Source organism: Penaeus japonicus, unplaced genomic scaffold (genome assembly GCF_977035675.1).
Source record: "Penaeus japonicus unplaced genomic scaffold, GWHDUDI00000001_assembly GWHDUDI00000036, whole genome shotgun sequence".
NCBI classification, from domain to species: domain Eukaryota; kingdom Metazoa; phylum Arthropoda; class Malacostraca; order Decapoda; family Penaeidae; genus Penaeus; species Penaeus japonicus.
In genome coordinates, this window is record NW_028234438.1 from 14,910,395 (window position 1) to 14,927,894 (window position 17,500).

The following is a 17,500-nucleotide window of genomic DNA, read 5'->3' on the forward strand; positions in this document are numbered from 1 at the left end:
TGCCTGTACTTCTATCGCCGAGGAAAGAAAACAAATCCTAAGATACTACCAGAATGTTAATTAAACAGTTCTAGATCTTTATTTAGAATTCATAAGGTAGGTCCTACTACTACAGTGGCAAGCGACCACAGTAATCATTCCCCTCTATTCAATTTATTTTGAGAACAGGGGCACCAACCCTTCCGCATTCCTTCACCAAAATCTGAACATCTGACACAACAAAAATCAAAAGTCAGATTCTGTCAGGAAGAAGTTTAACAAATATTTGCCTTAATGCATAGATTGGCAACGCTCTCGGGCGCGCCGTCTATACTTTGCGAAGAATATACCAGTTGTTCCCTACTTGACAGAATTTTCGGTCAGTTTAAGAGCCATTTTACAAGTCTAGTCCTAGAGCTTAGGATTCATCTCGGTGAAAAACGACTCCTAAGAGATGTAACTAATAAGAAATCTCAGGAAATTCAAGCTAACTCTCCCTCAATTTTGAATTTAGAGTGAATAGTGTAGTAATTTGCATATGATCCGTGTTTTTGCATCGAGGTAATGCACACCTGAATCCTGTCTGTTGGAATCCATATGGCATAACTGGGTATGACACCCATTATTTATCCCCTTCTCTATCAAATAATATTGTAGAGTTTTAACTTTCGATTATGCGGTTGGCAATAACGGAATGAAAACACCTAACCTATCAAAAGACTTTTACAACATTGCTCATTATGTAGCTGCTTTGATGATTCTTCAAACCATCTTAGAACACTCATGTTCGCCAAACCTCTTTATAACCTAACTCCCACACATTTCCTTTTCCTAACTAAAGAGTGGAATTACGAGAGGCAAATTCAACCGTTTTCCTCTTTTGTTTTTTGTTTGTTTTGTCAACCGCAAACCCTACCTCAGTACCTATTTATCTATCCTATCAATCTTACCTATTAATGTTCTATTTTACCTTATTCTCATAGGTTATATATTGTTTTAAAATCTCCCACTGCATATTTATGTCCTTTGAGATCACAGGAATGGCGTAGGATGCGAACTGACACGACAATACTTACGGCAGTAGGCTTCATCTTCGCCGTCGGGACAGTCTTGGATGTAATCACAGCGACGGAAGCTGGCCACGCAACTTCCGTCATTGCATTTGAATTCGTCAGAACGGCAAGGTACTGCAAGGGGAGAGACAAGGTGGAAGTTAGTAACATTATTATCACAAGTAAGTGATTATTATCATCATCCTATTCCTCTTCCACCACCTCTCTAAACCTTATCTTGGGTTTCCTTTTTTGTTCATTTGCTGTGTGTGTGTGTGTGTGTGTGTGTGTGTGTGTGTGTGTGTGTGTGTGTGTGTGTGTGTGTGTGTGTGTGTGTGTGTGTGTGTGTGTGTGTGTGTGTGTGTGTGTGTGTGTGTGTGTGTGTGTGTGTGTGAGAGAGCGAGAGAGAGAGAGAGAGAGAGAGAGAGAGAGAGAGAGAGAGAGAGAGAGAGAGAGAGAGAGAGAGAGAGAGAGAGAGAGAGAGAGAGAGAGAGAGAGAGAGAGAGAGAGAGAGAGAGAGAGAGAGAGGTAAACACACAGAATAGATTTAGAGAGACATGCAGATATAAACAGATATACAGTGAAAGGTGAAGAGCAAACATAACAAACAAAAAAGAAAAAAAACAGAGAGAAAGGGAATCAGAGAGATGAAATAACGAGACCATAAAATACACAGCACAGTTTCCAAGTACGATAAACGTGTCATGTTTTATAAAATATTAAAACAACAATTTCTTTGTACTTCAGCGAACAAAGACTTACTAACCAAAGTAATTAAAACTTAAGGCGTAAATTGTATCCAATATAAAGTACACATACATACACAAATGGGTGTGTAAGTGTGTGTGTGTACATATATGTATGTACACACACACACACACACACACACACACACACACACACACACACACACACACACACACACACACACACACACACACACACACACACACACACACACATATATATAATATATATATATATATATATATAGAGAGAGAGAGAGAGAGAGAGAGAGAGAGAGAGAGAGAGAGAGAGAGAGAGAGAGAGAGAGAGAGAGAGAGAGAGAGATTATTACATAACACATGCATATACGGCTTAACACCTATTGCACTTTCATTCATTCCCTCCAACAATAATATCAGAAAATCATTAAACAGTTGGCTTACAAAGAATCAGAATAACAATTCAAAATAAACCTTCCCACCACACGCATGAAAGGGTTCCATGAATAACAACAATATCATTTGCATATTGCACAGAATATTCATCGTCCAATCTCTTGATTTTGATATTGACCTTTGGCAAGAGAAGACACCCATTATCATGTGGGTGTGAAGAAGAAGGCGAAGAAGAAGGATGGAGATGAGAAGATGAAGAAGGAGGAGAATGAGGAAAAGAGGAGATGGAAGAAGTAAATAATATATATTTATAAAAAAAAAATATATATATATACATATACGTGTATATATATACATATATATTATATATATATATATAATATATATATATATATAATATATATATATATATATATATATATATATATATTATATATATATAAACAGAGAGAGGGGGGGAGCGGAAAATGAGGAAAAGAGGAGATGGAAGAAGAAGAAAACAAAAATAATAATATATATATATATATATATATATATATTTATATATATATACATATATATATACATATATATAAATATAGATATATATATATATAATTATATATATAATATATATAATATGTATATATACATATATATACATATATATACATATAAATATAAATATATATATATATATATATACATATACATATATATATGTATATATATATAAACAGAGAGAGAGAAAGAGAGGGGGAGGGCAGTCAGTTAATAAAGTTTGCAGCCACTTTAGCGGTGTTTTGTGTGAATATAGAAGTTGGCGGCTCATATATCACTGTCCAATCCCTGTGCATCAAGAGAAGCCCCTATTTTGCTCACTGACACCCTTTTCTCTAATTCGCTGACCTTTTCATCGTTAATTTTTCTACCTATCCCTGTCCCTTTCCTTTCCTTCCCCCCTCCCCTCTCGCTCTTTCCCTCCCTTTTCTTCTCCTCTCTTCCCATTCCTCTTCTTTTTACTCTTCCATTTCCATTCCCCTTCTTCCCTTCCCCATTTCCTTCACAACCTTTCTCTACTCTACCTTCCTCTTCCTTTCCCTTTCTAATCTTTTCATTTCCTTTCCTTCCTTACCCTTTCTTTTCTTTTTTTTTTTCCTTTCCTTTCGTTTCCTTCCTCACCCTCTTCTCCATCTTCCCTTCCCTTTCCCTCCCCTCTCCTCCCTTCTCCTTCCCTTCTTTTCCCTTCTATTCCCTTCCCTCCTCTCCCTCCTTTCCTTTCCCTCTCCTTCGGCAAGCGACCTTACCCTGACCTCGAGCCCATAATTCATAGTCAGTCTCGACCTAGCCTGTGGTCTCCGTGTCTTTACATGGTCTGGTCTGAATTTCCCTCGTTGGCAGGTTGTCTTCCTCAATGACCAGGCGTGGTTTTGTTCTTTTCTCCATTCTGTTTTTTTTTCTTGTTCTTCTTTCACAGTCACACCTCCTCTGTGGTCTTCTCCCTCTTTCTTTCTTTCTTTCTTTTTTTTTCCTTTCTTTCTTCTTCTTATCGTCTTGAGTTTCATCAGTCTGTCTTCATAGTTGCTCGTCTATGATTCATCTTTGTTTTTTCTATCTCTCTCTCTCTTCTTTTCTTACTTATTTTTATCTGTTGATGCTTTCGTAGGTGCTAGTCTATTGTCCATATTTTTTCCCTCTCCCATCCCCTTTTTTAATTCAATCTTTACTATTTTTTCCTCTTTGTTTGGTTCCTTCATTCATAGTCCACAGCTGCCTGTCCATCTTGCTCCCTTTTGTTATAAAATCTGCATTCATTCGGCAGTTCCAATCTCCAGATACCATCGTCTCTTCTCTGCGACTAACAATGCCGCTTCTTAGCAGGTCTGATAGCAGCACACCAGCTCACGTCCTTATTCTACGCTTCATCCACTTACTTTGTTTTTTATCGTTGCTCACCGGCTGGCCTTGAAGTGTGCCGACACTCTACTCTCTGATTGCTGGCACTTTGTGAAGTCTTTCTCTTCAGTAGAGCCGACACTATAGAATCTGGACAATTGGCACTCCTCTCCTTTATTTCATTTTATTTTTTATACGACTGTTCCCTGGGCTTGGATGATTATTATGGTGCGGTTTGGAATGCTTATATGCGGGGTCCCTCTTGTACATCGTTTCATTGCTAGTTATCTTTGTTTATTCTAGTTTTTTTTTATCATTCACACACAGATATCTCTTTCTCTCGGCAAGACATAAAACCAGCTGCAATTAGGCTATCATTTCTTTCTCTCTTTTATATCAATATATACACACGCCCGCGCCCGCCAATATCAAATATTTATTCATAGAGTGGCTCTCTTTCCTAACCTTTAAGTTAGAGAGGTTGGGGAGGAGGGGAGCTCCATTCACTCAAAGATAACGCTATGTGATAATTAAAAGTCAACTCTTAAGTTACCCCTTTAACCTCTCAACGGTCAGGTTTTCTTTGAAAAAAAGAACGTCGGAGGCACATATCCTGTTCATCGATGTGGTAAAGTTCATAAATATTCAAAGGCCAAAGAGTGGTATCAGGAGCTCGACAGATGAAGCGCACATATCACGTGACAAGGCATGACACACGAGCCAAAGGTCAGGGCTTGACACCACCCAAGAAACACGCCTCCTTTTTTCCCCTCCCCCACGCCATCTTCTATAGAAATTCCCCGCTTGTCCCTCCTTGTGTCACGCCGCCCGTCACCCTAGGAGATCTCCTTCCCATGAGGTGGGTGGGGCGTGGGGAGGGCAGGGGATTACAAACTTCAAGCCAACGACCATAAATCCGTCTCTAACACTCCTCCTCCTCCTCCTCCTCTCCACCCCTTCTTCTTCTTCTGCCCCTCCTGCTTCTCCTTTAGTCTTCAAGTACCAGCACTTCCCTCTTCTTTTCTTGAGTCTCCCTCCACACCAACCACTTCCACCCCGCAAACCGGCTGGCACATACAAGGGTCTCTGCGCCTGCTTCTAATTTTCCTGCTAATCTAAAAGTGTTTTCTTTTATTTCCTGTCGACAAATGCAGTATACTGTTTTACCCTGTTTGTCACTGGATGTTATTCTATATAGTTCTTTGTGAGTGTGCATGTTTTTTCATGGCCTTTCTTTGTTTCTGCTTATCTTTCTCTTTTTATTCTTTCGTCTAGATTCGTTACTTTCACGTCTCTCTCTCTCTCTCTCTCTCTCTCTCTCTCTCTCTCTCTCTCTCTCTCTCTCTCTCTCTCTCTCTCTCTCTCTCTCTTTCCTCTTCTTCTTCTCTTTTTTTTCTCTTTCTCCCCTCTTTCTCTCTTTCTCCCTCCCTCCCCCCCACTCTCTCTCTCCCTCTCTCTCACTCTCACTCTCACTCTCACTCTCACTCTCACTCTCTCTCACTCTCACTCTCACTCTCTCTCTCACTCTCACTCTCACTCTCACTCTTTCCACATTATTTATCGAATTTTCCGTCGGATTCATATCCTTATTTTCATCACGTTTTTTTTCCTCCCCATCCCTCCATCATCCTGTGTTCTTCCCCTACTGCCTCTCTTTTCTATTCCTCTCTTTTCGCTCTCCGTTCTCCTCTCTTTCTCTCCCTCTCTTTTCCCTCTCCGTTCTCCTCTCTTTCTCTCCATCTCTTTTCTCCTCCCTTTACATTCTCTCCCTCTATGTCCCTCTCCCTCTCTTTTCTTCCCCCTTTCTCCCTCATCCTCTCTTTTCTCCCCAGTCTCTCACTCTCCCACTCTTTTCACCCCCTCCCTTTTCTCCCTCCTTCACCCTCTCTTTTCTCCCCCATTCACTCTCTCTCCCTCTCCCTCTCCCTCTCCCTCTCCCTCTCTTTTCTCCACCTCCCCCCCCCCCCCCCCACACATATATCCCACACATCCTCCTCCTATGTTTTGAATCGCCGCCGTCCCATAAAGTGTGTGTTTGTGGTTTGTTCCCCCCAGTTGCTGCCAAGACACCAAGGGGGGGAGCCGCGCGTCCTGCGAAATTTCTGGAACAGCTGCATGGCACTGACACAGCAGCTGGGAAGTGGTCAGGTTACCTGGAATGTGGTGTTGCGGAGCTTGAGACCCGGCTTGGAGTTCGGATACACGCGTACACACAACAAATCCGCAAACACGCACACAGACGTACACACAAAAACACATGCGTAAAACATGAATATACAAACACGCATGATATAATGGTAAACATCTCTCTCTCTATCTCTCTCTCTTTCTCCTCCTTTATCCTTCTTCCCATCTCCCTCTCCTTCATGTTCTCACCCCCCCTCTTCATATCCTACCACTCCACTACCACTCTTTCCCCTCCCTTTCTCCCTCTCATCAACCCCCTCCCCCCCTTCCCCCTCCTCCATATCAGCCGGTCGTGTCCTGTCGTGCACCACACCTTATATTCGTCATGTACCTGTGATCTTGCATGACTCAACTGCATGACACTTTGCAGCCTTCTCATTTTCAGCGATTTTGAAAGATTTCGTCAGCTTTAAAAACAGGTACTCTTTGGATGCTTATGTGTATTTTTTTAACGTTGCTCAATGTTGCTATTGATGTTAATTTTCTTATTCCTTGTTTATTCATTGACGTAGAGCACAACAACCATAAACAACAGTAACAACACCAACAGCAAAACAACAACAATAACAAAGATGATAACAACAATAATAACAACAACAATGTAAATCTAAATAACGTCAGCAATATCAACATCAATGATAACAAAATGCAAACGCAACAAAAGCGCAACAATCATAAGCAACAGACAACAACACGTGTCAGTAAATATTAAAACAAACAGCTATGAAAACAAAAACAAAAACAACAGTTATTACTCTCGTGTTCACATTCATAATGCATACTTTAAGAAGAGCTGTATGAGTTACTGAACACTGGAATGCTGGGATTAAGTTTATGTGTGTGTGTGTATGTGTATGTGTGTGTGTGTGTGTGTGTGTGTGTGTGTGTGTGTGTGTGTCTGTGTCTGTGTGTGTGTGTTTGTGTGTGTGTGTATATGCATGTATGTGACGGGGACACATATTTGTATGTTTGACCGAATAATGAATATGTGTGCGCAGACGTGTCCGCATTTGCCCGTGTAATCATGTCCGTGTGCGTGTATGTATGTACGTGTGCGTTGATCCGCCTGTGCGTGGGTGCCAGCGATACCAGAGTGCTGAGTGTGTGAGGCCTCGAGCAACACACTGCTGACTCAACGGCGAGCGTAGAATGCAGTCGGACAAACAACATTTCGAAGGGTGAAAGATCGATAACGGAACAAGCTGAGGAGAAACGTGATGCAAAGGAGGGGGGAGGGGAGGAGGGGGAAGATAGAGAAGGAAGAGGAGGAGGAGGAGGAGGAAGTGGAGGGGGAGGAGAGGGGAAGGAGAGGGGGACGGGAAGGAGAGGGAGGGGGTGTTGAAGGAGAAGGAGGGGGTGGAGGAGGAGAAGGAGGGGGTGGAGGAGGAGAAGGAGGGGGTGGAGGAGGAGAGGGAAGGGGTAGAGGAGGGGGAGGAGGAGGAGAAGGAGGAGGGGGTGGAGGGGAGGGGGAAGAGGGGCAGGGGCAGGGGAAGAAGGAGGAAAGGGAAAAAGGAGGAGGAAGAAGTTGAGGGGAGGCGGAGGGGGAGGGGAGGGGGAGGGGGAGGAGGAGGAGGAGGAGGAGGAGGAGGAGGAGGAGGAGGAGGAGGAGGAGGAGGAGGAGGAGGAGGAGGAGGAGGGGGGGGGGGGAGTAGGGGGTGGAGGAGAAGTGGAAGGAAAGGAGGAGTAAGAGGACATGACGATGATGATAACTAGATGATAATGAATATGAATGCAAAACAAAACATTCATGATTTAATTCATTTTCCAGCTTACCCCTTCCTTCTTTTTCCTCCTCCATCTCCTGTTCTTATGCGTATTCCTTTTCTTTTAATTTTCTTTCATCATAACCATAATCTTTATCATTTTCATTGTCGTCATAATTGTCATTATCATTATCATTATCATTATCATAATCATCATCATCATCATCATCATCATCATCATCATCATCATCATCATCATCATTATGATTATCATCATCATCATCATCACTATGATTATCATTATCATCATCATCATCATTATCATCATCATCATCATCTTCCTCTTCCTTCTCTTCCTCTCCCTCCTCCTCCTCCTCTTCTTCCGCCTCTTCCTCCTCTCCCTCCTCTCCCTCTTCTCCCTCTTCTCCCTCCTCCTCCTCCTCTTCCTCCTCTTCCTCCTCCTCCTCCCCCCCTCCTCCTCCTCCTGTAAACACACACTCAAACATACATATAAACAATGCATTTCCAAATATATCTTTCCGTCGCTGTAACTGGAGAACCACAAAGGCGTAAGACAGCGTTTCCCTTAAAATCGGGAGTTTCAGGATATCTTAGAACTTGCAAGCACTCCTTCCCTCACTCGCCCATACAGACGCTAAGAGAAAAAGGAAGAAGAAATGGGAGAAGAAGAAGAAGAAGAAAAAGCAGGAGGAGGGGAAGATGTAGTAATAGATGAGCAAGATGAAAAAAAGAGAAGAAGAAGAAGAAGAAAAAGCAGGAGGAGGGGAAGATGTAGAAATAGATGAGCAAGATGAAAGAAGAGAAGAGTGCGAAGGTGAAAGGAAGGAGAGGATGTGAAGATGAAATAAACGAGCAGGATGATGATGATGATGAAGAAAAAGAAGAAGAAGAAGAGGAAGAAGAAAGATGAAGAAAAGAAGATGATGAAAAGAATTAGAAAAGAAGAGCAAGAAGAAGAAAAAGAGTACTAATATGAAGAGAAGATGGGTAGAGGTAGAAGAGCAAGGAGAAGAAGAAGTGTACGAAGAAGATGAAGAAAAAAAATAGTAAGACGAAGAAGAAGAAAACACGCGAACCCTTTCTTGTAAGTAACTGGACCGAGTTTAGGATCCTCTCTCTCTCTCTCTCTCTCTCTCTCTCTCTCTCTCTCTCTCTCTCTCTCTCTCTCTCTCTCTCTCTCTCTCTCTCTCTCTCTCTCTCTCTCTCTCGACTTTTTACCATACTCTTTCTGGAATGTACAGTATTTATGTGTGTGTGCGAATCATGATTATACAGCCGCACACACACTCAGGGGGATAGTGCATGTATGTGAGGGTGTCGGAATCTTTCACCTGTAAACACTCATACATACATGCATACTTATTGCGTGTGTATGTGTGTGTATGTGTGTGTGTGTGTGTGTGTGTGTGTGTGTGTGTGTGTGTGTGTGTGTGTGTGTGTGTGTGTGTGTGTGTGTGTGTGTGTGTGTGTGTGTGTGTGTGTGTGTGCGTATTTGTGTCCTTGATGACCAAGATGTTTGCGTGCGTCCATGTGTGTAGGTCTTTTTAAATGCATCAGAGTGTGTCTGCCGAGGTGTGCATGAGTGTGTGTCTGCCGAGTTGTGCATGAGCGTGTGTCTGCCGAAGTGTGCATGAGCGTGTGCCTGTGCGCGAACACTTAATTTTCATACAGAGCCTCTCGAGAAACCATAAACAGAGCCACGCCGACGTCGGGGTCACAGATGGTGTTCCGGCAGTGGGTGTTGGGTTGCTCTCCGCCCTCCGTTTACTCCCCTTCTACTCCTGTTCCTCCTTCGCCTTCTCTTCTCCTTATCCTCTCTCTTTATTCATTTTCTTCTTTTCCTCCTCCTTCTCCTCTTCCTCCTGCACTACCTCCGTCTTTATCTATTTCTTCTACTCTCTCATTACCCTCGCTTCTATCCCGCCTCCACCTCTCCACCCTTCTGTTCCATCACTTCCTCCATCTTCCTCAATTCTTCAACCTCTTTCTCCTTCCCGCCCCCCCCCCTTCCCTTTTCTCCTCCGCCCCCCCCCCCCTTCTTCTTCCCTCCACGCCTTGTGTCACTACTAACATGAAGGACGGCTGGAGATGAGACGGGGGGGAGACTGTCCCTGCAGATAACATACATGTCTTTTGCACTTCCCTCTCCACCTCCTCTCTCCAATCCCCCCTCCCCCCTCCCCCCTCCTCCTCCTCCTCCCCTACCAAAACCACCCCTTCCTGAAACTTGCCGCTCAAAAAAAAAAAAAAAACCTCTAATCTCTAATCTTTATCTTTCATCTCCCATTGCTTTATACTTCCGTTCTTTTCTGTTTCTTTCTCCTTCTTTTCATCTCTCTTTCACGATGGGAATTCCTCTTTTTTTTCCTCTTTACTTATTTTTTTTTCTCTTTCTCTCACTCCAATCCTCCCTTTAGAAGGAAAAAAAAAAAATCGGCTCCTTCTCCCTCTTTAATCTTATAGACGAGGTTCACGCCATTCAGAGCGTCATCGTCGGCCTTTCCATACGGCCAGTAGAATAGACATTCCCCCTACCGCAAATATAAATAATAATAAAGAGAAAAAAGGGAACTCAAAAGACTTCATGTTCAATGGGATTTGGCCCTAACAAAAATGGCGGCAAATACATGGTTCCCTGACCGCTGCACATTTCGTTCGTCTTTTATTTCGGAACTTTGTATGGTTTAGTTATACCCCTTCTTCTCCGTAATCTTTGAGATCATTCATTTTGTTGCTGTACTAAAATGAATTGACATATATGCTTAACTGTATGAAATAATCAATGCATGAAAATGATAATGAAAATAAAAATGGCATCTTTCGCAAGGACTACCGGCTTCTTTATCAGTTTGCATTAATCGTGCCTCGGCATGCATGTTTTCGCTATATTTGAATTTCTTATTTACAGAGATAACTTCACAATCCTCTATGTAATCTTAAACCCTACGTGACGTTTTTCCAAAACGATATTATTATATTTTTATAGTACTTAAACGGCAGGATATATGCATTACTTCCTCTCCAGTGGTTCTCGGACAGTCAAGTAGCTATTTCGTTTTTTTCTCTCTCTCTCTCTCTTCTTATTACAAATTAAAAATCCATAAGACGATCTTATCTTTAATAACCACTCGTCCTATTTTTTTTTCTTTTTCTTCTTCCTCTTCATTAAAAGGCACAAGAACTTACTGTTTGCTTAAGTGGGTATAAGGAGTTAGATATTATATTCTGTTTAGCATCGAGTATCCCGCATCGCCCGGGGCATGTGGGTAAGACGCTGTCACAGCTAATGCCCTTCGCGTGAAACAAAAACTCGTGGGTGCAGTCAGCGGTTTCTGGCAACACTGCCATGATGAAGCATCCGCACCTGGCTGGCAACACTGCCCATGACGTCACTCCTCTCTCTCACCTACATCACGTCACTCATTGTTAACCCGCGCCCTCCCGCCACCTTAGGAATTTTTGTTACTCTGGGAGGCGGATTATCCCTCTTCGAATTACCGAGCTCTTCGTGCCACTGAGGTTGTGCGGACTACGGAATTTCTTTTCTTTTCTTTTCTCGTTGGCTTTGAACTTTTTTTTTTATTTTTTTTTATTCGAATACGTGATTTGTAAAAGGCATTTTAGCTACTGCTGTCTCCTGCTGGCAACTTCATCTGGTAAAGTCGATTTTCGTGCGAATGAATTCTTACCGATCTTTTCTTCTCTGATTCGTAGCGGAAAGTTGAAAAAATAAAACACTTTTTTCGAGCATGCAAGATTAGCTGAATGCAGCAAGTCCGAATAAATGTTGCATTTCAAATAATTATCGTCACCAAGAAGTTAATTATCAAATAAATTCTACGCCGCAACAGAAAAAAAATATATAGGCATTCATTGATGACGTAACGTCCATATATGACATCGTGCTTAGGGTGACGTCACTAACAGTTATGACATCACAGACACCGTGGGAAATTAAGGAACAGTCGATGACGTCACACTTACATGTGACGTCATCCCCCCCCCCTAAATACGGGTGCGGAACTTGAGTCATGGAAATGTGATCGGAGGAGGATGTGGTAAAGAGAGAGAGAGAGAGAGAGAGAGAGAGAGAGAGAGAGAGAGAGAGAGAGAGAGAGAGAGAGAGAGAGAGAGAGAGAGAGAGAGAGAGAGAGAGAGAGAAAGAGAGAGAGAATGAATATCAAAAAGCGTAACGTCTTATAAATACTACATGACAAAGAACACAACTTTGCAAAACAATTAAAAAAAAAGTCGCGGAAGGGCGAAAACAGGATGAAACTGGAATGCAGAGAAGGAAATAAAAATAAGTAGTATGTGGAAAGAGATAAGAGCTTGAGAGGTTTGAAAGTGCCCGCTGGGTGAGTAGAGGGAAGGGGAGATAAGGAGAATAAATTAGAGGAAGAGAGAGGAGAGGAAATGAAGCGGCATAAGGAGAAGAAACGATGCAGCTGGGATATGAGATTGAGAAGGAATGGAAAAGTGATAATGAAGGAGAGAGAGAGAGAGAGAGAGAGAGAGAGAGAGAGAGAGAGAGAGAGAGAGAGAGAGAGAGAGAGAGAGAGAGAGAGAGAGAAGCTTATGAAAACTAACAACAGAACCAAGGAACACAACCCTCTACCATCGTCCACAAAAAAAATCAGTCTTAAAATACCTAGGTCTACCACATTAAAATCTGATATCCTACTAGATCCATTTTCTATGAAGAACTGCCCCGGCGACTAGTCCTTAAATACCATCAGAAAGCCCTCAGAGGATCCAGTTCACAACCAGTTCACCACCAAAGTCCATCAAAATAGTGTCAGGGCCATGGACAAACCACACCCAAATTCATCTAAACGATAAAACCGCCTCTGATTAAGCACAGGCGAAGGGGAGGAGGAAAGAGAAAGAGATTAGAGCAAGAGGAGGGAGGAAGAGGGGAAGAGGTAAGGGGGTTGACAAGAACTTAACAAGGTCCTTTTATACTCTTGTTCCCCTCAAACCGACGGGGGGGAACTTGATCTTACGTTGCCGTGCCTTCAGGGTGTCTTCTTAAGGGGGAGAGGGGGGCAGGGGAGGTAGGAGAGGGAGAGGGGGCAGGGGAGGAGGGAGAAGGGGTAGGGGAGGAGGGAGAGGGAGAGGGGGTAGGGGAGGAGGGAGAGGGAGAAGGGGTAGGGGAGGGAGAGGGAGAGGAGGGGGGGGAGAGGAGAGGGAAGGGAAGGGGGGAGGGAGAGGGGGTAGGGGAGGAAGGAGAGGGAGAGGGGAGGAGGGAAAGGGGGCAGGGGAGGAGGGAGAGGGAGAGGGGGCATGGGAGGAGGGAGAAGGGGTAGGGGAGGAAGGAGAGGGGGTAAGGGAGGAGGGAGAGGGAGAGGGGGCAAGGGAGGAGGGAGAGAGGGAGGGAGAGGGATGGGTATTGCAAAGAGAGGGAGAGGGGGAGGGGAGAGATGTAGTGTGGGGTGCAATAAGGAGTAATAATGATAGTATAAACAATATAACGGCAGCAGTAACAGTTATTATAACAGCAATGGCGGTAAAAGCAACACTATCAGTAAATATGTTGATGACGATGATGATATTAATAATGATAATAATAATAATAACAATAATAATAATAATTATAATAACGATGATAATAACAATGATGATTGTGATAATTATGGGACTAATGATAGTAACAACATAAATTATGATATAAAAATTGTAATAATGATGATAATAGGGATAATAATGATAATAAAAAATAGAGAAAAAAAACGAATGATGATAAAAATAAACGAAAATAATCGTAATAATCATAATGATGATACTAATAACAATAATAATAATAGTAACCATAGCAATAATAATGATAATAAAAACATTGATATGGAATAATGATAGTGAAAATAATAATAACAATAATGATAATAATGATGCTAATAATGAATGGTACCTGTGATATAACAATACGAAAAAATATATAAAACACAAATCATCATCAAAAATGATAAATAACAACAGGAACAGCAACACATCAATAAAAAAAATATAAAAAACGTATGGACTAATTAAGCATTCATTGCATCAAGACAAGAGGCGAGGGCGGGAACAGCAACGCCTAGAAGTAATAGCGAGCCAAACCTTTTTTTAAATCTATGGCTAACACACCTTGAACCTCTGCAACAATGTATGGCGCCGTTGTAGCTGAGGGCCAAGGCTGGTGTAGGTGTTGTCACTATTGTGCGCAGGGGGTGTTGTCAGTCTTGCGTGGTTGATGGTAATGTTGTCAGCTTTAGTTGTTGCGATGTTGTTTATGCGTCGTGGCGAGGGAGTGTTTCCAAATGCGTGTGTGTGTCTCTGAGTTGTATATTACCGTAATAAAAAAAACGATAAAAACTTTTTAAAAATCTTTCCCTTTATCGAATTTATTTATTTCCCCTGCTTATTTACTCTCTTATTTACTTATTCTCCTTTTGATGTCCATTCGTTTACCTCTCTTTATTTATTCATTAAGATATTCCTTCTTGTATACTCTCGCCCGTTCGTGTGATCTTACAGATACAAGATGCGCCAAAAACACGTATAAGGGAGTCTACCCTCGGCCACTCCCCCGCCAGATGTACCTTGAATGTGATCGTGTAAGGCAAGGTAAGGCAAGGTGATCTTTATTTATTACCTTCTTATCTATGCTATTTTTTTGTTCTTTATCTTTTTTTTTTTAGACTAGACCTTTTTTTTTAAAGGGAAGGGCGGCTCTTGCATTTCCGGGATAATGAATTGGCAACCCCCTGTACTTGCTATTAGCATATACATTATCTAAGGATGAATAAGAGATGGACGATGAAGAGGGAGAGGGAGAGGGGGAGAGAATGACTGACGAGGTGGGAAGTAGAACATGAAGAAAGGTGGATAAGAGAACGGGAAGCAAGAATAATAATGATAAGAAGAAACAGAAGGACTGGCAGACAGGACAAAACAGTAATAAACGAGGTAAGAAAAGGAGAGATCGATGAAGATGGTGGAGAAAAGGAAGATGGATAAGACTAAAAAGAAAAAAGAAGGAACGGTAAAAGACCAAGAAGAGAAAGACGAAGGAAAAAAAGACAAATAAAAAGAAAGAAAGAAAGAAAGAAAAACATGAACCGAAAATAAAGACAGAACGACACACGAAGGAAAAAACCTCCCCCGAGAATTCTCTCACAGACGTTCATTAATATGTCCATCAGCATAGCATAGAACTAAAGCTGAATACGAGAAGCACTTGCAAGGTCATCAATACATTCATTCACACACAAACACACATACACAGTCACACAAACACACACATACGCACGCATGAGTTTGTTTATGTTTCAACCTTTTGTTTTTACGAGGACGAAGATGTTACAAAACTGAAAATATATCTTGATAACAATAGTTCTTCGAAAAAGGAAAAATGATAACCACACCAATGCATAAATGTATAAATGATATCCAGACGTGATTGTCCAAACACACATGCTCTGCAGACTTGCCTAGACACAACGTCCACAAGCCCTCTACTGTAGACTGTTACCTATATCACATAACAAGTAACACTAAGTAATTTGCAACGTGTATTGAGTAGTTACCCTCAGCTAGTAACGTGTAATGAGTAACCTGAGTAACCGGAAGTCAGTAGCTATAACCCGGACCAAGTAAGATATAGCCAGGAAGATCAACCATAGCCTGTACCCAGTAGCCTGCAGGTCGTTACCTGTGACATACACATAACGCTATGATCGGCGTGTGTCAAAGCCCTGTCAGATCACAGATAAAATGTCGACTAATTTCTCATTACGGATTTCGCTTCGCACCTCATAAGTCACTCCAAACACTTCAAGGATAATAAAAAAAAACAAAAAAACATTAGAACTTTTCAATCAGCAACCCATACCCCATCACATACTCCCTCCCTTCCTTCCTTCCCTTCCCTTCCCTCCCTCCCTCCCTCCCTCCCTCCCTCCTCGGTGACACACTGGTGCTACATATAGCTTGGCACTCTCCATACGGCATAAATACTCTTACAGGAACTGCGTGAGTCGACAGGTTCTGGCGTGCACATGTGTGATGTGAGTGTGGGTGTGTCTGTTTATGTGTGCAATGGTGTGTTTGGTCTGTGGAAGACGGAGGGAGGGGGGGGGGGGGTAGTGTGTGTGTGTGTGTGTGTGTGTGTGTGTGTGTGTGTGTGTGTGTGTGTGTGTGTGTGTGTGTGTGTGTGTGTGTGTGTGTGTGTGTGTGTGTGTGTGTGTGTGTGTGTGTGTGTGTGTGTGTGTGTGTGTGTGTGTGTGTGTGTGTTTGTGTTTGCGTTTGTGTTTGTGTTTCTGTTTGAAAGTGGTTGCAAACGTAGATATCAACATGTATCCGGATGCAAATACTTACATTTATGTAATATAATATGTAATCAATGAAACCAAAATAGAAAAAAAGAACAATCGTATACAGACGCACAGACAAATACACAAACTAGACTTACAACCATAACAGACCGATAGTTGCACATCTTAAGACTATAATCTAAGGCTATTCAAGGAGTAAGCAGTTCGGGCGCCTCACACAGCGATCACATGTGTGCGTGGGTGGAAGAGGCTAGTGACCCAACATTAATTAGCCGGCACTTTTACGAGAGATGGAGAAATGGAACAAGGAGAGGGGAGAGGAGAGGAGAGGAGAGGGGAGAGGAGAGAAGAGAGGGTGAATAGGGAGTGAGGGAGTGAGAAGAAAGAGGGGGAGAGGGAGAGGAAAAGAGAGAAAGGTTAGATAGGGAGAGCGTGTGTGAAAAGAAAGAGAGAGGAAGAGAGGGAGAGGAAGAGGGAAGAAGGAGGAGAAAATGAATAGGGAAAGTATAAGGGGAGAAGTGTAGAGGGAAAGGGAAGAGGGAAGAGGAGAAAGCGAAGAGAGAGAGAGAGAGAGAGAGAGAGAGAGAGAGAGAGAGAGAGAGAGAGAGAGAGAGAGAGAGAGAGAGAGAGAGAGAGAGAGAGAGAGAGAGAGAAAGAGAGAGAAAGAGAGAGAAAGAGAGAGAGAAAGAGAGAGAGAGAAAGAGAGAAAGAGAGAAAGAGAGAAAGAGAGAAAGAGAGAACGAAAGTGAGAATTAGAAAATTAAAGCTCTCATCTCCCCACACAAAGAAACATATACTATTCCTCCCACCGCATACAATAGACACAACAATACCAACAAAAGAATAAATGACAACAATAATGACGATAAGTAAAGTGAGAGAAAAAAAAAGAAAAAAAAAGTGCCCTCTTCGACCTTCCGAATAAGTTCATCCATCTTCTCCACCTTTTTTTCTTTTTTCTTTCATCCATTAATACCCATCAAAATCGCATTCCATTCCCTTGAAGAAGAAAAAATCTGTCCCTCTTTTCACCCCATCAAACTAATGGCGACAACACATAACATCCTCATTTTATTGGGTCATCTTTTCACGCATCTTCATCCTTTGCCCTCATCCTTCTCTCGACCGTGGAGGATGAGGGGGGAGGGGGATGGGGGGAGGGGGGATGGAGGTTCGTAATAACGGTGAGCTGAGGGGAAGGAGGAGAAGGGCAGGAGGCAGCTGAGAAAATAGGGATAATTGAGAAG

At 42.4% G+C, this 17,500-nt stretch overlaps 1 protein-coding gene across 1 annotated transcript in view; it reads right to left on the reverse strand.

The window, feature by feature from the left end:
- Window positions 1-17,500, reverse strand: part of trol (terribly reduced optic lobes) — a gene marked incomplete at its 5' end in the record, with an annotated part of 223,644 nt that overhangs the window by 167,405 nt on the left and 38,739 nt on the right. The window contains 1 exon segment of the mRNA XM_086531816.1: window positions 1,056-1,166. Within this exon segment, the coding sequence (XP_086387942.1) occupies window positions 1,056-1,166 (111 nt within the window).